General features: G+C 45.9%; 1 protein-coding gene across 1 annotated transcript in view; it reads right to left on the reverse strand.

Annotated features, from left to right (window-relative positions):
- itfg1 (integrin alpha FG-GAP repeat containing 1) overlaps positions 1-24,850 on the reverse strand; it is a 105,950-nt gene that overhangs the window by 69,915 nt on the left and 11,185 nt on the right. Inside the window, exons 7-9 of the mRNA XM_028957059.1 lie at positions 12,360-12,409; positions 6,530-6,611; positions 725-819 (exon numbers count right to left, since the gene is read on the reverse strand). Of these exons, the coding sequence (XP_028812892.1) occupies positions 725-819; positions 6,530-6,611; positions 12,360-12,409 (227 nt within the window). The remainder of the gene's footprint in view (positions 1-724; positions 820-6,529; positions 6,612-12,359; positions 12,410-24,850) is intronic.

Consider the following 24,850-nt stretch of genomic DNA (forward strand, 5'->3'; position numbering starts at 1 on the left):
ACGCAGGCCGCCGCCGCCCTAATGAGAGAGAGCCGTTGCGTGTTTGCTTTGTCAATAATGAGCAGATTAGCGCTGATAGGGAAATAGAGGTGGAATTGTTTCATTCTGTTCTGGAACACACGCAGATGGTGATGCTGAGAGCCATTTTTTCAATTGCTTCATATTGATGATAAAAAAAAAAATTGTCATTGCTTATAAAAAAAAAAAAGACCTATAATTGAACGATTCCCAATAACATATATATATATATATATTTTTAAAGATGCACTAGTATAGATTCAGGCGAAGAAAGAGCAGACGTACGCGGCCGCGGTAAGATAATGGAATCGGGCAACCTCCTCTTCTTCCGTCACGCCGGAGACAGTGATGCCCACAGCCCGTGACAGCCTGACAACAGCCGACACGTGTTCCCCTCCCTGCCCCATTTCTCCGGCCAGTGACAGGCGCACAAAAGCCGGCGGGTGCTGAGGGCGAGGGGAGTTATCAGCGCCGCGAGGCGCCCATTTGTCTGAAAGGCCACGCTGGGAGATATCACCGTCTCAGAGTACAGTTATGGGTGTCTGGGCGCTGCGTGGCGGTGGCGGTGCACGTGGTGTCCATCATTGGATATAATTATGGCAGCACTGTGAGAGTGCGCACACACACACACACACACACACACACACACACACACACACACACACACACACGGTCAAATGTAAGATGTATCTGCTCCACAGCGTACCTGCTCTTGGCTGACTTTGGACAGGTAGATGGTGCTCTTCTGACAATCATCGTCCATGCAGACTGGGAGAAGGTGGTCCTGGAACCCATCTCCATCTGGAGAAGGAACAAGAACGGCGTAAATGCAGATAGGATGCAGTTAGGGAGAAGGAACGTGAGCGTGACGTGAGATGCGGTAAGCGAGAAGAAGAGGGGGGGGGCGAAGGGAAAAGCCCCGGTCGCTCGCTGATGTCTGCCGTCAGCGACTCCCGCCGATGAAGCGCATTGAAATTCCGACTGGGTTTCGGGAGAAAACGCGGAACAAGAGAGACAGAGAGCGGGGACGCGGGGAGAAAGGAGGAGGGCGGCGCAGCAGCGGTGGGGAAGACGACCGCATTGACATTCATAGGACTCACCGCCGGCCCAATAACGATGCAAATCAGAGGCCGCGGCGGGTAGGGATGCGCAGAATTACACTCGGAGAACACCGGCGCACACAGACCCACAATGCACCTTACACATCCAAACAGGCCGCAGCAGCTGCCCGTGGGAGCGCTCGCCCAAACGGAGAAATTACAACCTGCTGATTGTGTCACGACCTCCTGACAGTTCACAGGTAAACAGGAGGCAGACAAAATATTCTACGGTATATTACATAATTTAGCAGTTATATTATTAATCTTCTTTGCGTGTGTATCGATGGCTTTGAAACAGAAGAATACGTTCACTGGTCTCACGATTCGAATAAGATTATTTTCTACATGGCTTCACATGATGTTCATGCAAGAGTTAAGGTCTCGTAGTGTTGTAGACCTCTGGACACTCAGAGACTAATAAGATTTTCCTTCATTCCCGCTTTGTGTTTCAAAGTGGCAGACTGAACACTAGACCACTTCGATTCTGTTGGTCAGATAATAAAATATCATTTCAACACCCGTAGTGTCACAAGAGTATGGTGCAAGATTAACAAGCGTTACTTTGAAAGCGTATCAAATAAAATGTAGGACCTGAACGTTTGGTTTTGTAAATTAATAAAATAGCCGCAGGTCAAATGTGCTTTCATCTGAGGTCAGACTGCTTAGCACTCTTTGCCACCAGGCATCTGAAAATCAATATGAAGTGCGGGCATTTAACATCCTCCAGCACAAACACTAAATGTAATGTAAACACTGTATAATGCCCTGAATGGGGAGCCCACACGGGTTGCAGTCACTGGTGCACACAGCCAGTACGCTCAGCTGGCTACTAACTAAAAACGCTTGCTGCCAATGAGATACTAATAAAATTAACAAAACAGAAGCAGGTGAAAAGCAACTCTTTCCATTCCATGAGATGACCTATAGCCTTGGAGATGCTGCAGAGAACAAGAGCTGAGGAAAAAAAAGAGCAGAAGAAAAAGAAGAATATATATATATATATAATTTCTGTCCTCAAATTCTCTGTTGAATATATATATATATATATATATATATATATATATATAAAAAAAAAAGAATATTTGCTTGTCATGCCTCTGCTGTACACAGTCATCTGTTAAAGGGGAAAACATTCTTCTTCTTTCAGTGCTCGGCTCTTTAGTCACAACAGCAGAAGACGGGGTTTTGAAAACTGTGTGACTCACGGTGTGCAACATGAATGCCGCATCCTATTATGCGAGACGTTTCTGATTAAAACGCAGGAGAGTAGGGCTCCATCTCCCAGCATGCACCTCTCTAAACAGCAGACTCCACTTCTCGGTTCTGTTTCTGGCTCAAATTATGAATAATGCATCTTCATTTAAAGTGGGCGAAAAATAAAAAAAAGAGCAATTACTGCTCCGGCGATGGCATGTTCTTTCTGGCATATGTTAAGCGCCCATTACCACTCTGCCAGCAATGGAGAGAGCAAACGGGCGGAGATGCAGGCGGGGTGATATACGGGGAATTTGAGGTGTCAACATATGGAATCTGCGCTCACTCCGGCAACAGGGAGCAGATCGGTGTCAATTGGATTTCACTCATGTTATTAGCCCTAGAAATGAGAAGAAGGGGGAAAAAAGGCTGCAATTCGAGCAAATTAATGAAAAAGAAAAATAAACCAGTTTGGTGTCTTTGCTGGGCTTATATAAGAAATGATGACAGTTCAGGGCTCTAGAGTGCGACCATTTAGATTTTTTTCCAATGGTGCATAAACAAAAAGGTGTGACCAACTGTTCATATCGTATTTTAAACCAATAACAACCAGTTACAACCAGAGTAATTTCTACATTTCTTTTACGTAGTTTTTCATGGGGAAAGTTTTCTCCACACCCCAGACTTTGCTTTCGTTGGCAGTGCAACTAGAATGTAATCGGCAGAAGCTACCATCCGTTTCACCGCCTCAACATTCATTTTTGCACTAATCGAACTGCTCACCTGACTGCTCACTCACCACGCATTCAGAGTCCGAGTAAAATGATGTAAATTAAACGCTGAAAAAGCACAATGCATCTATAGACCACATTACGTGCAGTGAGAAATGTACTGGCCAAGTGTCCCCAGCAACTGGCAACAGCAAACAGATCATCAGGCCGAGATTCAGGCCCTTAAAATAGTTGCGCTTTTAGTTTAGGTTTTCTTTTTATTTCAATTATCATGTTTTAATTTCATGTCAGTGAATAAAAAGTGAACCTGTAAGACTGCACGGTTAAATGCAATGCAGTCAAAAAGTTGGAGCACTTAACATCAGTGCAACCAGTGCAAAACGTTAGTGTAGAGCCGTGCATTTGGAGGAAGCTGCTCTAGTAGATGTGCTGTGTTAGCATAAGTGCAGGATTAGGATGCAGCAGCCGCACTGGTTTTCCATCAACCTGACACAGGTTTTGCTTGCACAAATCTATGCCAGCTGCCAGCCATCTTAGTAGTTAGTGGTTAAAGCGTTAAAAAAAGTAACCAGTTACCAGGGAAAGTAACTTAAAAGGATCAATATGTAAAATAGGTACATTTGGATGGCAAGTGAAGTGATTGTCATTGTGAAACACTGCAGCACGGCATACACGTAGTATGCCCCGTATTCAGAAGGTTGCCGATTTTAATCCTGATCCACCAAGGTGCCACTGAGGTGCCACCGACTAAAGCACCGTCCCCACACACTGCTCCCCAGGCGCCTGTCATGGCCGCCCACTGCTCCCAAAGGTTATGGGTTAAATGCAGAGGACAAATTTCGCTGTGTGCTGCTGTGTGATGTGCTGTGCTGCTGTGTGATCACATGTGACAATCACTTCACTTTATCACTACAGTGACAACAAATTGTGTCCACTGCTTTTAACCATCACCCTTGTGGGGACGGTGCTTTGCTAAGTGGCACCTTTGTGGTTTGGGATTAGACCCGGCAACCTTCTGATTCCCCCCCCCCCGCTTCCTTAACCGCTAGACCACCACTGCCCCAATGAGTTCAATGAGTTTGTTCCAGGGAATAATGTTCCTTTAACACACACACACACACACACACACACACACACACACACACACACACACACATATATATATATATATATATATATATATATTTCTTTCCTTTACTTTTCACCAGTGAAAAGTCATGTAACTGTAATGCAATTTCCACTGTAAAAAAAAAAAAAAAAAAAAAAAGCCCCCTCTGCTGTTAACTCAACCTTGGCCTAGCATCACCACTTCTGCGGTTTTCTCGCCCCTCACCGAAGAAAAGAGAAAAGCTCTGCAGCTCCTGTGGCTGAGAGCCTGGTTGCGGTAACGCCGTTGGAAATAAGTCATTGGTTAGATTACCGGAAAACGACTTAATTCTAACGGTGTTATTCCCAACACGAGGCAGATTTGCGCTTCCCCGGTTCCAGCGCTGTTTGAACGATGCACGTCCTCCTTAATATTCCTCTAAGAACCGCCGGTAGACATTAGGCTGGAACTGTTGCCGTCTGCAACATGTAAAGTAATATAATGACTTGGCATTCATAAAATTGTCCTTCAGATATCCAAGGTGAATAAACACGAAGCATTACTTCCAAACCAAGTACTACCAGGGTCGACTGATAAGCTTGGGAACCGCGTCCGAAAATGATGCCTGAAGATACCGTGATCTCACCGAGGCATGTGACGTGATGTAATTAATGATTTATGTACACTTGACGAGCGATAGAATTCACCACACGTAACCTCTACGCGCAGAAATGTTTCTATGGTGTCGGGAGGAACGTTCTGGACATTTGAGGGCTGCAGCATATCCAGGTCCTTTCATCCTGCACCCGCCGATACAGCATCCCCCCCGTCAGAAACAGCGGGCGAGGCCTGTCGGATCAATCGGCGAGCGCGGGACGTGCTAAAGATGACGAGGCTGCTGATCACATGACGAAAGCGGAACAGGGCGTCGCAGATGTAATTAACGGCGACCGGGACGCTCTCTTTTTCATTAGCTGCGGTCCGGCAGCACACGCGTGTCTGGAGGGCGTGCAACGGATCTGGGCGGGGCCTGCGCTGGAGGTCACCGCGAGGAATCGGTGATCTGTCAGCGAGGTGCAGGAGGCAGGAGCGAAACTGACAAGCTTGCGGTGTGATCGGAATAGCGTTCTTTTTCCCCCCCACCTCCCGCCTCCAATCCTCACGCCTTATCAGCGATTCCTCTCGCCAGTGTTCATCTGAAAAGGTTCTGGACTTTGTGGACGGCTCTCGTGCACACTGCACACACACACAAGAATCAAGAATGTTCTATCATCAGTTTCTTTAAAAATGTCATAAGGGAGATTTCATATTTCCCTTTATTTGTCTACCTTTATAAAATATAACATTTGCATAATAATAACTACGTAATAAAATATATTCCTAATTACATTGTAATTACACACACGCTTTTTGGAGACAAGTGACCTATCTGTGCGAGTGTATGTGTGTGAGAGAGAGAGAGAGAGAGAGAGAGCTGCAACTGAGCATCGCGGTCTATTTTCAGCGCGCAGAATGTTCTGTTATCCTTGCACAGAACAAGAAAGGTCCAAGGTCAGAACACCGGAGCTCACGTTGACATGAGGTGGGGAAGGAGGCAAAAAGGGAACAAAAAAGGAAGGAAGAGACAAAGAGAGATGGGAAAAGAAAAAACCTGCATCAAGACAAGATTATCAAGACATAGTCAGCAGTAAAAAGAAAGATGCTCCCCCTCCCAAATGCCACAAAACAAGCAGCCAGACAGCGCTGCTTATCTCCTGCAGTGGCTTAAGAAAGTGAGGCAGGAGGAGGAGGAGGAGGAGGAGGAGGAACCATCGCGCTAAAGCCAGTGACCTCGCTGAGGCACCAGGCCGTGCCAGGAAAACAGCTTGAAGTGACATTTCCATAGTAACAAAGATACAGATTAAAACGGACGAGGGATATAAAAAAAAAAAAAAAAAAAAAGTTCTTGTTCGCCAAGATAAGCCGGGGGCTTCGAACAAAAGGCGAGGCTCCTGAGAGATACAGAATTCAAACACACACGCTTCTCTTTAACAAAAAAAAAAAAAGTTTTCGTCTGCTGGAGTCATTCTGCTACGCACCTTACACATATCAACGACTGAACTCTGCCATCAGGGAGCATGGGCCTCAAAATACAGAATCTTTTTCGCAGAGTGATAAAGTGAAGTGATTGTCACTTGTGATACACAGCAGCACAGCACACGGTGCACACAGTGAAATTTGTCCTCTACATTTAACCCATCACCCGTGGTGAGCAGTGGGCGGCCATGACAGGCGCCCGGGGAGCAGTGTGTGGGGACGGTGCTTTGCTCAGTGGCAAACCTTCTGATTCCGGGGCCGCTTACTTAACCGCTAGGCCACCACTGGCCCGAAGAGGAGAAGAGGAGACGCCGGTCACTTACCAAAATCAACAAAAGACGACTGTCCCACTCTCTTGATGCCGTCAGGAGGCTTCTGCAGTAACGTCTTGGTGAAGTTTCCTTCCTGAAAATCATAAAAAAAGAAAAGAAACAACAGCTGTACAGAATGTCAGGGAACCTTCTCATTTGGAGAAGTCACAATGCAATAAGATACACAGACACAAAACATTGTCTGAACATGGTTCTCTGTCAGGATTTGACAATGGCACCTCCTTGAAATGCATCTTGTTTAATGTCTATCCTTGACGTTCAGAAGCACCCAGTTATTCAGAAAGTCACATCGATGCTGTGATTTTGTGGCAATCATCGAATTCCCAGCATCACGACCGACTGAGGAAGAACAAGTCTGACATTTTAAAACGCTGAGGAACAAAAATGGTTTCAGTGATCTTTGTTTTGCACCACTTCGCACCCTCCTTCCTCCATTTATCTAAAACTTGAAGAAGAAGAACAGCGGGAAGCAGTGGAGGAGGTGGAACTATAGTTTATTCAGGCATTTCAGCGAGACAGAGTGGGACGGGCTGGAGGAATATACGAGTTGGACAGCCTCTGACTGAGCATTACAATTAGAGGAAAATTACATGGGTTCCCTGCCACGATAAAGAAATACTCTCTGCCGGCGGAGAGGGGGAGTCACGCAGACGTCTGAAAGGCATTAAAGAGATGGAACCGCAGACTGCAAACCTACGGAATATAAATGTCCATAATAAAGATGCGCCCGAAAACCCCGGACAGGTGATTCTCCAATCCTGACATCCAATAATGCGCAGTACCTGCCGCGGGCGTCGCGCTGCCGCTGAGGGTTTGTCTGTCTTAGCTGTCTGGTTCAATATGGGATAATAGCAGCCCTGAGATACATATGGATTTAATAATGGAGATATCCGGGGCCCGGGGACCATCAAGTGTGATTACTCAAAAGTGAGAGACCAGGAACAAGGAGCCGCGGAGGAGAGACAATGGGCTGGAGAGATAGACCGAGCGAAGGGCAGCATGAATGGGAGGTAAACACCGGAGGAACTAAAGATCATGCAGGGGTTTGGAGGGATACACACACACACACACGGAGAGAGATTCAGGGCACATTTGTTGGCTATTGAGCGTCGTGTCCAGATGATAATGGTGCGGCCTGCTGAATGTCGACGCCCTCCTGTCACCCCATGGGATCCTCGTCCCCTCGCTGTCGATCGGATGACAGATGTTAACACCATCGCGGCCTTCTCTCCAACAAAGTTCGTCTTGCATATTTTACGCTCTAATCACAGCTGTGGGTTCCTGCTGGTTCCTCGCTCCGTTCAGGCCCAAAAATGGCAGCACGGTAATTGGGGCCCATTACATCGGAGCGGTTTAAGGCCGCCACTCAAGTGCACGCTCCGTCTCCGGGTCGCTGCGAAACGATCTGCTTTTTAAAAGGCCATAAAAGGCTCAGGACGACGCGGGCGCGGCGATGTACTGGGTGGGAAGTTAATAAAGGTTGCGCTGTGCAAATTAACAGCCCGTCCCTGGTGGCCGGACTCGTAAAGCCATGCTCTTGTGAGCGTCCCGCGGGAGTGGAGGTCACGTGCGTGGAGTGTGTCGACGCCGAGTCACATTTTATTGATGGCAAAAGATCACTTCAGATGCTGCCTGGCATATTTGTTAATCCTGATAAAGACTTAGCCAGCTAAACATAAAGGGGAGGTGACCCCTCTAAAAAAAAAAAAAAGAGAGACCACAGCCTTCTGCAAAGCAGCGCATGGCTGGTGGGAGGAAGGTCAGAAGAAGAGGCCTGGAGGTATTGATTTGGAGTTGAAGAGGGTGAGGATGGAGGCTTGTCTGAGTAAAGAAAGAAAGTAAAGACCTTCACAGGTCATGTGATTTACATTTACATTTACAGCATTTACCAGACGCACTTCTCCAGAGCGACTTACAATCAGTAGTTACAGGGACAGTCCCGCCCTGGAGACACTCAGGGTTAAGAGTCTTGCTCAGGGACACAATGGTAGTAAGTGGGGTTTGAACCTGGGTCTTCTGGTTCACAGGCGAGTGTGTTACCCACTAGGCTACTACCACGAGATCTACACACGAGGATCTAATGTTCAGGCAATGTTATCCCACCTGTTATCTCGGCATGTTGGTGTTGATAGTGGGTGTGTTCGGGGTGTTCAGAGTGTAGAGAACGGAGGGAAATGGTGGAGAAAGGGAGGAGGTGGATGCTGTGCTACACCTGGGCGTGTCACAGTTTAAACTGTCCGGAATAAGGAAGTAGGGGGTGTTTTCAAATGGCAGTTTAAGACCTTCCTCTTTAGAAAAAAAACAAGGCTAACTTACAACATTTTTATAGTCTGAAATTATATTTAAAAAAAAAAAAACAGTGTGAATAAAATGATCCGTATTCATGTAATGAATCCGTGAGAGCGGTCAATCAAGGCTCCTCCCCTTTTTACTATGAAAACATTGTTCAGCTTCTGGTCAGTTGTTTCTCTGATGCTCCCTGAACTTCTGAAGACATAAATGCTACAAGATCTCATCCCATGAGCCACATTTTATAGTGAGCTGGGATGTTATGGGCTTTAACGTTTTCACCCGTCTATCTGAAGCATGCAGACTTGCATCTATACACATTCTTACTTTTGCTTTTCAGCTAATTCTGCACTTAACTAAGGCCCTGCTGGTATTTTTAGAAAGACATGAGGTAGGTCTTTTCTACCTTCCTCAAAGGGACATTAAATGCAACAGTGGCATTAATTTATAAACTCCCCTGTGTCGCTTGCCAGATCGACTCCTCAGATCTGCACCTCGTGCCTGGGCCCGACAATGGGCGAGATGACAGATTCGTTTTATTATGTGAGAAAAAGCGACTCCTCCGCCCTTATCTCCCCCTCCCTTCTCCGCCAGCAGATGTGGGCCTGGTTGGTGGGAGAGGGGCAGCATGCTGCGCTAGGCATTAGTGATTTATGGAGCCTTAGTTTACTTACGGAGAGAGAGAGAGAGAGAGAGAGAGAAAAGGAGAATCTTTCACTAGACGAAAGATCAGTTCTTTGCCTGTTCATATAGCAGTGCTTTGGTGCACGTCTTATTCTTGCTATAAGAGAATCGAGATTAAAAGGATTCAATCATCTCCAAGGCGCATGTAGCACAACTCCGCAGATGGCAGAAGTTTTGAGGAATTTAATCTGAGCCACTGTAAGAACTCAAATCATCAAAAGCAATTTTAAGTCAGTCAACAGCAACTATTGATTTATACGGGACAGCAGAAGGCCTTCTTTTAAAGGATAAAGTCCTTCAGTGGACATCCTCAGGGTTCAGAATGACCTTCCAATCTCTCAGCGTCTCTCTCACGGCAATGCATTCATCAAGCTTGAAACACGCTTATTACTGTCCTGTTTATAAGGTCATCTTACTTGCAAATCATACACAAATTGGCAAGCGCAATTCCAATATACACCTTTTTATACCAAAAGCTTCACAGGAGAAAATGCCAGAGAGCCAAAGTCCAGTCATGTGGAGTGCTGAAAAAATGTAAGCTCTTCTAGCTATGTGGACATCTGCAAAAATTCCACAACAATTAAAAAGTGCACAAAAAAAAAGGTGTATGAAGTGCATGGAAGAGGAGAACTTCACGCAAACAACCCAATTGTCAATAAGCTAAAAAAGTGGCAGCGGTGGAGGTCCAAAACGGATTCGGTGCTGGGATTTCGGTTCAGTGGGCGTGACACCCAGTCTGGTGTAAACGCTGGACCGGTTTCTAGGTCAGTTCCCAGTTCAGCACCAGCGCCAGTGTAGTAGAAAACGACGTATGTAAGATTGTAATGATCTGAGCCAGTTCAAAAACATGCAGAGATGGTGCGACGAGAGTCGGCTTTTTGCGGAGCTGTCATGATTGCTTTGGCGCGTGGCATGGAGCTGATCAACACATGGCAGCGATGCGATTGAGTGCGCGCCCGAGAACCGCGGCTGGAGGTGCGGCTGATTGGGCTTTTGAGGCGGTCTGATTGAGTGTTCGACGCCGGAGGGTGTTGTGATTGACTGCGGTGGCGTTTAAGCGCGGGTGCGGCCTGATTTGAAGCCCCGTGATTGGCACGTGTGCGTCCGTGGAATGGGATCCGTATGCTCGCCGGATTCTGAGCAATCAGTGCTCCTCGCTTTTCTTTTTGAAAACTTTATTTTTTCCGCCTCCTCTTCCAGAGGAGTCTGCTGGGAGGAAATAAACGCGGTCGCTGAGTTATGGCGTCAAACCGCTCATATTTCCTCCCTTGTTTGCTCAGCAGCAACAGCTCCATCCAGCTTGTGGACCGGCTGATTGCATCGCACGTTACAGTAATGGCTTTTGCACACAGTGTGTTGCGTGCCACACTTAAACAAACAATATTAAAAAAAAAAAAAAAAAAAAGTGAATAAATAACACACCCTGAACCTCGCAACACTTTCAATTTGCACGGACAAATTGCGCGAGTGCGCGCGCGTCTGTGTGTGTAATAAGGGCGGGACGGGGGGCTCGGGAGAGCGATATGGGGAGCGTAATTAAAAACAGGCGCAGAAAAGGAAGCAAATGGCAGCGGGCTGTGACCGAACAGGGACCAACCAGGATTACAAAATTTCTTACACACACACACAAACGCGATCCGTACACTATTTGTGTGTGTTTGTGTTCGTACAGCCTCTTGGGTACGACTGTTTGTGCGAGTTAATCAAAGACACACTCCACCAGTCCTATGGTAGGCAGCCAGCGTGAAGTTTTATTGGCCTTATCAATCCGTGTTTGTTTGCCTTGGTTCCCCCCCCATTCCAGACTCTCGCAGGGCCAAGTAAAATGGCTGCCCTAGATGAGATAGACGATTGGACGTCCTTTCTCTCCTTTTTAATCACGACCTTATTATTTTCTGCTGCCCCTCCTTGTCCCCAGTCCCTCCTCTCGTCAGTCCTGCTCCTATCGTCACATCTCCCATTTGCTCTGTGCCACTCAATTCCCCGGGTCAGTTTTAGGCCTGGATGACCAGTGAACATCTTCTTAACCTTTGCCTACCAATTTATATGGAGAACCAACATCAACTTGGCTACAGGTCTGTCTGACTCAGGGCTCATGGGACCTTCTTCCCTCCAGTGTGATGTGAAGCACTGGCAGAAGTGGTAGCATAACGACTGGTAGGCGAGGCCCAGGAAGATCTTGACCTTTTCTGAGACTCTGAAGACCTTTCACTGCAGGTAGAAGTATAGCTGGTGTCATGTCCTCTATACCACTATGTCACTCAGGGTCTGGATGTCGACTTTGGACATCAGTAAGGAATAGTCAGTCTAATCATTCTTAGCCACTCACACAATCTTGAATTCCTTATCTTGGACCTGAAGTTTATACCACATTTTGTGTTTCATTTAATTAAAAATGGGATGAAATAAGAGGGTTAACTACAGATCTCAGATCTTTCCTTGCGGGATTTGATTGACCTGATCTTCTAATCAGCAGCTCATCCTGTTGAAGAAGGTATGTTGGTGTTGAAAATGGGCCAATAATGGACACAGAGTGGCTGTCTCACACATGGAGAGGTAGTTCCTTGTTTGGTTGGAATTAAACAACATCTATGTAACATATGAAAGAGCCACATTATTCATGATTATGTGGGAATAAATCTCAATCATGCTGTTTTTATTTTATTATAATTTAAACATTAGGTTGTGCATGAAGTACAAAAGCATTCAAGAACATTTATTCCATTTTCTCTGATCCTGAGGACCATGACTCTTCAGGACACCCATGCACTGAATGAAAATGCAAACTGTGTATTAAAAATGATATAAAAAGCACCTGAAAAGGAGAAGTGCTGAAGGTGAAATCTACCTTATTGATCCACGTCTCGAAGCCCGGCCCATTGGTGGTGAGGAACAGATCTGAGGAATTACACAGAGAGGGAGGGAGAGAGAGAGAGACGATCAGTTATTACTCTACCAGAAGTGGCAAACAAGGCCGAATCTGCAGCAGAACGAAAACACGGATCCGTAACAAGCAGGTGGGAGTACAGATCTCTAGGCTCCGCAACGCGGGATGCGCCAGCGCCATTTTCAGGGGTCGCTGTCTCGTCTGTGATGGCCAATCCCTACACACTTCGCTGCATGCAAGTCCTACAGCAGGACCAATCCAGAAAGGATGGGGATAAAATGGATAAAGAAGGGAAAATTATATATATATATATAAAAAAAAGGAAAGAAATAAAAGTTACTGTTAAGTCATTTTGTCTAACACCCTCCCAGCCACTTGGCCTAAAGCCCCCTCTGCATGGAGTCACCATGACAGCCATTATAGAAGCGAGATGCTCAGAAGAAGAGCACGGCATGTTTAATGCACAACAGGAACACACAGCCACGCCGCGGCTCCCACGCAAACGAACTCGTTTATCCCCTAAAAACGCGAGCGTGTCATCATGCATTGTTTTTTTAAACCGTGGCATTGTGTCTTTGTGTGGAGATGCGTGCGTGGGTACCAGTGGGTGATGGAGAGGCTCAGAGCTGAAAGAAAGTCAGAGCTGAATATAGATCAATATTTTTTCATTAATTTACTTCCAGTAGCATGCACGGCCCTTGTTACAGGGTAACGGGCCCCCTCAAAGCACCGCGAGGGATTACCGGGACGGGGCCGACCCGCTGCGGAGTGTCATTAGAGCCGATCTGACGAGTCAAGCGCCGTCATTTTCTCCCGCGTCAATGACGATCATCTTGTTCCACAAGGAGAGGCTTCCAGGCATGACGAAATGCTGCAAAACTAATAATCAGCTCTCGGTCTCATCGGCACGTACAGCACCGGGAGATTCCTCTCCATACGCATGAAAAACATGGACGCATGGATGAGTGTTCCCACAGCACAATATCTACGGACCATATTTTGCTGGTGCAATGTAAGATAAAGCAAGGGTGTGTTCAATGGCAAAATCTCTGCTTATTGATGTATTTACTTTTGGTGTTTGGTGTATTAGGTGTATTGAAGCAACTTAAAGCAAAATTTTGGACATGCTAGTGAACATCAAAATTCGCAATAACTTGTGATTGAGGACGTCAGAGAAATATTTCTTTTCCCTCACATTGTAACAGACAACCGGATTGTGGTTATTCTCAACTCATCGTTTAATTGTAGCCTTGCATCGTTGTCTTTTATAAGTCATTCACCGTGTGTTGGCACACAAAATGATTGACGTGACCTCTGAACTAGCTCTTAACAGCTAGCTGTCAATGACAGTGTTAGGCAGGAAGAGATGGTGGATAAGTAAATGATGCCACCCCCCCAAAACGTGTCACCGTATTGCAGCTAACAGCTAGTGTGGACGGGGCCTCGGTTTTCACTGAAATTCATCTCCATCTGATCTGGCCTTGCGTCCATACAGAAACGACGTTTTCTAAAACGAGTTCCAGAGTGAATTTCTCGGCAAAGCAGAGTTATTTTTGCAAACACTGATGAATTAGCCAAACCACCAACATGACGCGAACTGTACGGAAAGGATTGTGTTTGCTGACTGAGCCCGACTAAAATTCTAGAAAGATTTGCCGCTCTAGTCTATACACCATACAGGATTGAAATGGAACAATCTTTAATATACAGGGTGGGCCATTTATATGGATACACCTTAATAAAACGGGAATGTTGGTGACATTGAACACATTTTATAAGTGGTCAGAAACTAATGAAAGAATAAAGTTACGTTAAAACCAAGCACACCATTGTTTTTCTTGTGAAATGACCCTCTTCCTATTAAAAAAAACTAAAGTTGGATCCAGGATGACAGACTTCAAAATGGCCACTATGGTCACCACCCATCTTGAAAATTTGCCCCCTCACATATACTAATGTGCCACAAACAGGAGGTTAATGTCACCAACCATTCCCATTTTATTAAGGTGTATCCATATAAATGGCCCACCCTGTACACTGATATACAGCAATGGTTAACTTTTCTTCATTTAAAATGCTTTATTTACTATGTATTTCTACATTTGATATAATCCTGACCTTTGAAGCAACATTAGAGGGTTCTTTAAATGAAAGCGATCTCTCTCGTTCTCTCTTTCCTCTCTCAGCAGTGTTTAGCTGAGCTTCCCGCAGGGCGAGTGCAGCATCCTCGTTGTGGTTGATGAGGTTGGAAATAAACAGGAACATTAATCAGGCTGCGCGCTCGGCTCAGCGGAGGTGCCGCGGCACTCTGATTGCCAACGGTGCGGCCAGGTCTGCGGTGGGACCAGACATGCCGTAAACACGCCGCGCCCCGCAGGGACGCGCAACCGCATGGCCACTCTATCGCCACTGACTGACAAGCCTGCAGACAAAAGACAGTCTGTGCGTGTGTGAAAGCTCAGGTGGTGGCACGCCTACGGTCCCACCAGCCCAATCCTTTCATTGCCTGAAGGCCACATGGAGGGCAGCGGTGTGATGCACACACCCCTGAACCCCTTTAGTAGCTGCTCGAATCAGTGGAAAAAATGCTCAAAAATCACAATTAGCTTTCATTACACCTCCAGAAGACAAAGCCGGGGAGGACAAGAATTAAGGAACATCACCAGTTCCTTCATCTTATTCATTCTGAATGTGTAACAAGTTAGGACGGAATGACCCCAATGCCATCTACAGGGGTGCCAGCCCAAAGCACAACAGGTTGGGTGGTAGTAGCCGAGTAGGTAACATACTCGCCTATGAACCAGAAGACCCAGGTTCAAACCCCACTTACTACCATCGTGTCCCTGAGCAAGACACTTAACCCTGGGCGTCTCCAGGGGGGGACTGTCCCTGTGACTACTGATTGGAAGTCGCTCTGGATAAGGGCGTCTGGTAAATGCTCGAAATGTAAATGTAAAAAATGTAAAACAGGGTAACAGCAGTGCCCCATAACAAATTCCCGCCATAAAAAATTAAAATAATGACAAAAAGACATTTTGCTTTATTTTATACGTATTAAAAGATGATATTATTATGATGTACTGTCCACCAGGAATGTGTTTTATTACTAAGACCAAAAGATACTTTCTTAAATTAACATAAAAAAACTGTTCATCACGATTCATTCAATAATTAATCTAATAATATTACATGTCATTATTTCTAACTTTAACAAATCACGGCGTCAAAGTCATAGGTTTAGAACACGACTAAAAACTGGTAACGGCTGAAGGTCAAGTTGACCAAATGCTGCGTCCTCTGATCTGGGAAATATTTTCAGTGTTAAGTAACTGTAGGGTGTATTTGCAAAGGCGTTTTTAAACAGCTCTTTCATTTAAGATGAAAAAGCATGAAGCTGCAAAATACCTAGATGAGGCTCTTCCTTTATTGCCCCATGGAACGACAGTTACTGTCTTTTCCACCAATTAGGCAAGCGTTGGGGCGGTTGTAGCATTTTGCCGAATCAAAGAGTAAAAGTCCACGCGGGACACGAGGTGCCCGTCTGCGTTCGGCACCGATGTTTAATTCAGGTGTGCGCAAGGTGACTGCATCAGGGCACTAAGTGGTTTGTCATGTCACCGGATAATTACGGAATCCCAAATGCTGACTTTTCCTTCCATCCGCCGGGTTAATTAAGGAAGCCAGTTAATTATTTAAAATTAAACGAGAGAGACTTTGGAATGGTGCGTGCTAGCACAGCAGGGTTTTTTTTTTTTTATATAAAAAGAATGTGAGCAGTGGGCATTAACATAAATAAATATATATGTGAACATCTCTGGCTGCTGCATTATCATTTCCACAAATTATATTTACAGTGCTCAGCATAAATGAGTAGAAATTTAATCAGTAGCCCAATGAACAAAAGAACAATTTCCAGAAATTTCACAAGGCTGGGTTTTATTGAACACATGTTTAATTCCATAACATGAAATTAAGGTTAATAATATAACTTAGATCACAAAATCTTCAGTTTTACTAAAATTGGTCGCAGCAAAAATGCAACAAGAACTACTACATCTAGTATTTTGTATGACCACTGTGATTTTCAAGGACAGCACCAAGTCTTCTCTCCATGGAATGAACAAGTTGGTGACATATTGCAACATCTATCTTTTTCCATTCTTCAAGAATAACCTCTTTTAGGGCCTGAATGCTGGATGGAGAGTGATGCTCAACTTGCCGCTTCAGAATTCCCCACAGGTGTTTGATTAGGTTCATACTTGGCCATTCAATCACCTTCACTCTGTTTTTCTTCAGAAATGCCACAGTAGCTTTAGATGTGTTTTGGATCATTGTCATGTTGGAAAAGTGATAGCAGCATCTTCTCCAGTACAGAGCATTACATTGTTGAGTTCATGATATGAAGCTCCCAAACACCAGCAGCCCCACACAAGGACACCGCCACCACCCTGTTTCACTGTAGGCACCATGCATTTCTCTTTGAAATCATCACCTTTACGACACCATATAGTTTTGAAACCATTAGTTAAAAATAACAGTGATTTTGTCTCATCACTCCAGAGTATAGAGTGCCAGGAATCTACATCTCTTTTAGCATGGGCCCTAGCAAATGCTAGGTGTGTGTTTTTTTTGTGCATGGGCTTTAGGAAAGGTTTCCTTCGTGGACGATACCCATTGCATGCCATTCCTCTGCAGTGAGCTCCATATGGCGTCATAGGAAACATTCACTCCAGTTTGGCTTTCTACTGCTTTAGATAACTGCAGTGAACTTGCACGGTGATTTTCTTGAACCCTCCTCATCAGAAGACACTCCTGTCAAGATGTTAACTCTCGTGGATTGCATGGACGTCTCTGTAAGATGGTTGCACTTCCATCTTTCTTAAATTTTTGGATCACTATTGCTACAGTATTTTGACTGATATGTAAAAGCTTTGTTGATCTTCTTGAAGCCCTCACCATTTTGTGTAAAGAAACGATTTCTCAGATTTTGTGACATTTCTCTTCCATGTGGAGCCATTGCTGACAGCATGAAATGGGAAGGGCTTTTATTTGTTGAGTAATGCCCTTTTATAGTCACCTGTCTGCTGGACGCCTCTTAAAGGTATCATTGGACTCACCGGTGGTCGAACGCCTGTTAATTCAAATTTTGCACTCTTTAAGGTGGCTTTTCTCCTAAGACAAAAATTGGGGTGTACTAATTTTTGCAACATTGGCTTGAATGGATTTGTTAGGAAAATCACTTTTTTTGTGTGTGAAAATGAACAAATCTTGTTTGCAATCAATGGCCCACATTTGTGGGAGTATTTTGTAGTATGGTATCTCATAGTTTTCTTTCAGATTCAACATTTTCTATGTAGTAGGGTGTACTCATTAATGCTGAGCACTTTAAATACCCCTCTCATGAGAATAAATATGAAATTTATTACGATAATGTGCATTTATTCCAACAACTGTCAGTTGTGGTGGATCAATGCTGTTTTGGTCAGGGACTGCCTGTATTCTGCATGATTTTTTTCTGACTGATGTGACGTCCTCAAAAAACAGCATAAGGGAGACAAAACAAGGTGGACAACAGCCAATCACAGTTCCTTCTAGGAACTCACGGAATGTGTACTATTTATGCTCTAGAATTTTTTTTATGCAAACTGTGACATTAAATCTTGGTGCCGGGAACCTGATATTTAAGATGTCAATTTGGAATATAAAAAAATTAAAAAATTTTGCAGCTTCATGCTTTTTCCATCTTTAATGAAAAAAACATTTATCCAGACCAGCTTACAATCAGTAGTGACAGGGACAGTCCTCCTGGAGCACCTCAGGGTTAGGTGTCTTTTTCAGGGACACGATGGTAATAAGTAACTATCAGGAATTTTTCTGGCGTCAGGTGAGTGCGGACTGAACGCAGACCGCTTTTCTGCTCTTTGTGGTGGCCTAGCCATTAAGGAAGCGGCCCCTAAATCAGAGGGTTGCCGGTTCGAATCCCGATCCACCAAGGTGCCACTGAGCAAAGCACCGTCCCCACACACTGCTCCCCGGGTGCCTGTCATGGCTGCCCACTGCTCACCAAGGGCAATGGTTAAAATACAGAGGACACATTTCATTGTGTCACCGTGTGCTGTGCTGCAGTGTTTCACAATGACAATCAAAGGTCCACACGGGTGAACGTGACCTTAACTCTTGTATTTGAAAACATCATGTGAAGTCATGAAGAAAATGCATTGAGGGATTGATCATCGTAATCGAATCGTGAGACCCGTGACTGCTCACACTTACCAACCAACTGGATAGAACTGAGGTTCATTCCAGAGCCTACACTGATCGCCGTCCTCACTTGGGAAAAAGTGGGCGTCTGACTGGCCGGCCAGTGTAATTTGGGTAATCAGGAGCGCCGGCAAAAGCGATGCGGTGCGACAGAGAAGAATGCCGGCGCTGCACCTTGATGACGCCACAGCTCCATTCCCGGCCTAATTCGATTAAAGCGCAGGAGCGCAGTATTAATATCTTCCTTGATGACTGCTCTAATTGATTTCACGCTCTCGTTTTTTGGCAGCCACGTGCTAACCTCATCCAGGCTGAAGTGACGTCCTCCCAGCAGGCACAAAAACTCCAGCCGAGACCCGTCTGTGCTTTAATATTTGCTTGCATGTGTTTTTCTTTCCTGCGCCTTGGTTGGCGTGTCTCCTCCATTATGTATTAAATATTTCAGAAGGCCTCTTGGATTAAAATATTAACGACCACATTTAGATAGAGCCTCATAGGAGAGGTGTCCCTGAAGGGGGTGCTGAAATCTTCAGGCTGGAAAATCCCACATCTTCTGGGTTTTGGAAATACGTAGCTGGGATAGGAGTAACTAGCTACACCAATGTAATTCCTGGTCTGCTTGCAAAGTGGACGTCTCCGAACGGGACCAGACCAAGTCGAATTATTTTTATTTTTTTAGCCGGCTCCTTGTCCTCCTAGTGGACCAAATGAATGAAATCAAAGCTGCGATAGGCAAGGCGAGATTGCTTGGTGTTTGGAGAAAGTTACGCGGTGCTGGGGAGTTTTAAGGGCACTTTCTCAGCTTCTTTAACCCATTTGGTTTCACAATCAGGTGCGCATCAAAGCAACCGCACAGAGAACCACAAAAACTGCGCACCGAACCAAAACAGGACCTAGTGGGGTGGGGTGGGGCAGTGGTGGCCTTGCGGTTAAGGAAGTGGCCCCGTAATCAGAAGGTTGCCGGTTCGAATCCGGGTCCGCCAAGGTGCCACCGAGCAAATCACCGTCCCCACACACTGCTCCACAGGCGCCTGTCATGGCCGCCCTCTGCTCACTCAGATTGATGTGTTAAATGCAGAGGACAAATTTCACTGTGTGCACCGTGTGCTGTGCTGCTGTGTACCACATGTGACAATCACTTCACTTCAAAGAGTTCAAAGACACAAAAAAATAGGGGTAGCTAAAGGGGCTCCTCAATCAGAACACCTGAATGAAAGCGCTGATAACCTGCATGTTGGTGTCGCACTCTCCGACCCTCCAGTCCTGCTCGCCTGGTCCCTCCACCGCTGAAGGTATGAGGAAGACACTCGTCTACTCTTCTCGGTCCAGACTTGCTCAAAGTCTGACTTGTGCAAGAAAAACTTCAACAGAGTGGATTCATGGTTGAGGGTCCTAGTGAACCACATCTGTGTACTGGATAAGGGCGTCTCCCCAAATGCCATAAATGTGATGAAATGTAAATGTGATGGTGGGTGTGGTCTGAGTAAAAGAACTTCTTATAGCAGTTTAAGCCAAGCGGCGGCAGAAAGAGAGATCTCTCGGCTCAAAACGTTAAACCAACAGCGGTTTATTTATTCTGCTGCTCCACTACCTGGAAATAACCCCCTCCAGTCTTATTACGTGAGTTTTAGGAAAATAAATAAAACGCAGCGACGGAAAAACTAACTATAATGAGCCAAAAAGGCTCTCAGCAAGAAATCTGGTCTCCATGCCCACCCCCCATTCAATTAAGCCTAATGAGAGCATTTAAACGAGAACACATAAGAGGCACTTTGCCATCCCCCTCGCCGCTCTACCCGGCCGCTGAAACCCTCCCACCGCCCGGGGGGGGGCGCTGGCCACTCGCTCCAGCTCCTCGAACCATCTGTCCCAAGGCATCGCGGGTAAGAGCGAGGACACGCAGAAGGAACGGGCCCACGGGGAGGGAGGAGAAACGGGGCCGAAGAGAGCATCTCGAGCGCCTCTCCCGGATCAGAGGGTTCTGAAACGAGTTCCGTTCCCACACCAGGAGAACCAGCGGGAGCGGAACCGGCACGATCACGAGGGCGCCCATCAAAAATCCCGACAGGTGCTCAGCAAGCCGGTCATTTACTCACTCAAATACGTCCGAAGAGACGAAAGCAATTTCAGGCGTTTAGAGCAACTTCTATTATGCGCTAAAAGCCCAGATGGGGAAAAAAAAAAAAAAACTGCAGCGGCATCTGCAGCCCATTACATGAATAAACATGCGGCGTCTCCCGCTCGCCCTCCCACACTGCCCATCAGCGGCCCCGCCTACCCTCATTGCCTCGCTCCGATATCTGGGGTTCAAAGGCTAAAGCCAGGAGGCACAACAGGTAATATCCTCCCCACTGGCCCGGCGAACGTCTTAATAAAGCCGCGGTGGGCCGGCGCTCGCTCATGAGCTTTTCACAGAGGGCTTATAAATACTGCAGTGAGAAATAAAGCTGCCGTGCAAAAAAAAATAATAATTGTTGGTCAGCAGAGTCAGGCTGCGATTTTTTTTTTTTTTTATCCGACGTTCCTTCTACGCCCGCCACGGCACGGCAGGCAGAGCACGGCCTACCAATTTATATTAGAAGATCGATAAATGCGCTCTGACTGCAGTGGTGCCGAATGTGTTCTGCTGTGCCGGTCGGGGAGGATGACGGGGCGGTGCTGAGACAATACGGCACAATGGCAGACGATCGATCAAACAGGAAGGAACAAAAGCTGGCGAGTACAGAGTAAAATGTGACTACCTAACTATATTTTAAATCACAGCAGACGGCATGGCGACTATGCATGAAATCATGCTAGAACTCATTTGTTCTAAATGCCCCACAACCAGATAATATTCAGATTTTGCATGCATTAATGTTACTATTACGATTACATACATGCTTTATAAATGAGGTGCGTTGACCATTCTACAAATCTGCATTTGTTACGTGATGAACCATCTTTAGTAGGCAGCTTGGGCCAGAGTGGAGATGCCCGGGGCTAGGCAATGCATTGGCCTCATTTTGGCAGTAGCTATTTGAACAGGATAACACATGCACGAAAAAGGATTGGTTGCAATCTAAATGCCCGCCGCTAGGTGCCACTAAATCAAACATGTGCAAAAAAGATAACTGGTTTATTTTTTGGTTTTGTTACAGTTTATTAATCCCGAAGGAAATTGCTTCTCTGCATTTAACCCATCACCCTTGGTGAGCAGTGGGCAGCCATGACAGGCGCCCGGGGAGCAGTGTGTGGGGACGGTGCTTTGCTCAGTGGCACCTCAGTGGCACCTTGGCGCACCGGGATTCGAACCGGCAACCTTCTGATCGCGGGGCCGCTTCCTTAACCGCTAGGCCAGATTTTAATTTTTTTTTTTTCCTGCCCAGGATGCCACCGTAAGTACCCATATTGTGGCTTCCTTGCATAATTCACCACACCCAGGCTCAATTTAGTGGATAAGCAGCACTCAAGTCTCGACTGGGAGACCGAGGCTAAAAAGGTCACATGAAAACTGCTGACTGATGCTAGAGGTGCCTGCAGGCAGTACAGTCACACATTACCACAAAGAAAGTATTTATATAAAAAAAAAATACATAAATAAATAAAATAAAAGTTGCAGCATATATATATATATAAAAAGATTCGAATAAAATACACAGATGGGCGCAGCTCGGCGCAACGTGAAGCGGGCAGGCCGGCGAAACTGGGCCGCGGCGAAATGATAAAGACGTACCACCAGTTTGACCTTCAGGAGGCGATTAAAACCTGTGACTGAATGAGAGCAGCACTCCTGCCAGCGTGCCAGTCCTGGGCAGAGAGAATTAAAGAACGGAAGCAAGGGATTCCTCAGAGCCCGGATAAAGAAGGGAAAAAAAAAACTGAAAGAAAGAGGATGCGAAAAAAACAGATCGACATTGAATGACAAATGAGCACAAGAAGGGGCGAAGATGGGTACTTAATTACGGCACATTCACAGCTTCCTCGCTCTCATTAGCTGCAAACAATGCTGACACCCCGAAACCTCCACGATGCGCTCGCCTCACTTCCCTTTGCTCCCCTAAAGAAGTAAAAATGGGCTCAGCGGAGGACAGAATTTAGATTTGGGTGTGAAATCCGACCACCCAGGTGAATTCCGGGCTGCGTTCGGAACTGAGGTGACAGAGCAAAGGGGGGAAAAGATCAGTACTGCCCTTCGCGGTTTTTCACTGTTCTTACACAGTGTACATCATACTTTTTTCTTTTTATCTTATTCGGATTTACTTAACCTAACTCGGCATTTCAGCAAAGATAGAATTGCAACTAAACGCATTAAATCCTCGAATCCACGGAGCAACTATCCATGATTATGCTTCTGAGTCCAAGTGGAACTAGCCCACAAAAAAGGGGCAGTATATCAGCAGAAAGCAGGGGTTCTCCACACCTGCAGTAAAAAAAAAAAGAAAAGAAAATTCACTCCTACGGTGCACGTAGCTCCAAGGTGGCAAATCATGGCATTATATATTGCTGTGGAAGGAGTAGAGGACATAAGGTCACAGGGCATGACGGGAGAGGAAGACTACCCGTGGTATTATCAGAGAGGGCAGGCTGCTTCTGGGTAGTAAATATCTAAAAGCTGAGAATTTTATTTTTTTTTTTAATGGAAATACTAGCGGTGCAATTCTCTTCCTATCCTATAGCATGCAGGATCAGACCACTGACATTTCCATGGCTCGCCACATTACCCCGTCTGCCTCACTTCTGGAGTTCAGCGAGGACCGCCACTAACAAGCGCTGGCACCCCATCACCGAGTGCTGATCAGACAGTCCCAGACAGGCGTTCGCAGCTGCCATCGGCCCCTACCCGGCAGGGCCCTTCCTGAGGACGAATGCAGGTAGGCAGCTTATTTGTTAGGGCCTTAGTGGGTCAACAGGCTCTAATACTGCGAGCTGGAAGAGGAGGGCGGCGGAGTGGAGTCCTGGGCTGGGTGACCTGCCACACGTTGCCAGATCCAAAGGGGCAGTGGTGGCCTAGTGATTAAGGAAGCGGCCCCGTAAATAAGAAGGTTGCCCGTTCGATTCCCGATCTGCCAAGGTGCCACACTCCCCTGTCATGGCTGCCTACTGCTCACCAAGGGTGATGGTTAAAAGCAGAGGACTTGTTTCATTGTGTCACCGTGTGCTGTGCTGCAGTGTTTCACAATGACAAATCACTTCACTTTCAGATGACCAGGAGCCTGGACTAATAGGGGCCAGACCAGATGTCCATTTGTGTCAAGATGATAATACAAGACAAGGTAATGTGTAAAAACTGCTGAATACGTTACGTTATCAAGCATCATTACCGACAGAATGTTCATTTTATGCACATTTTACTTTTACATAGCATTTAACTGCTGTGTATTCAAAAGATAAGCAAAAAAACAACAACCCTGATTTGTAAGTAATGTTGTGATATTTTATACCATTGTGAATTAATAGAAAAGGGCCTTGTGCGAGGAAAAAATAAATAAAAATCCTCTCCTGACTGCAATGTCAGCTGCTCTCATGTCGGATCGGGATCTGCAGCCGGGTGCAGAGAGGAGCCTTTGACATTACGATGGAAATGCCACATCAGTCAACGGCGAAACGGATACTGCACACTCTGGCCAGGAAGACCTGTGCAGTCCGGTCCTGCTCTGCTGCGAACGGTAGATTTATGCCCGACCCCACCCCCCGTAGGCCATACCCAATTCAGCACAAATTTAAAGCGCAAGATCAAAGCAGCCTTCCTGTGCAGGACATTATACTGACGCGGTGACACAAATCGCATTCAGTTCCAGTCTTTCATTGCGCCACTTCTAAACTTTGGACAGGCATGAAATTCCCCATTTCGCTGCAGCGCAGTGGGACACAATTCTGCATCTAATGACAACAGATGAGCCCACAGCGAGAGACAAACCCTCCCGTCGGGCATATGGAGCCGTGCAAGCAACTTGCTCAAGGTTAGCGATTTGGGTACATGTGGGGGTTTTTATGATTATGATGCTCTGGGTCTCCACACTGGGGACCACTGACCATAATTAAGACCACAGGCTCAAAATAAGTACCACCTCAGAATATAAATCGCTATAAACACACAGAAGTTGTGGACTGAGTACAGCTGTTTAAGCAAAATACATTATAATATATTATATAGTGAAAATAATTATATAGTGAGTAAATACCATAGTGATCAATTTGAATAACTAAAT

The sequence above is a fragment of the Denticeps clupeoides genome, chromosome 16, assembly GCF_900700375.1.
Source record: "Denticeps clupeoides chromosome 16, fDenClu1.1, whole genome shotgun sequence".
Taxonomy (NCBI): Eukaryota; Metazoa; Chordata; class Actinopteri; order Clupeiformes; family Denticipitidae; genus Denticeps; species Denticeps clupeoides.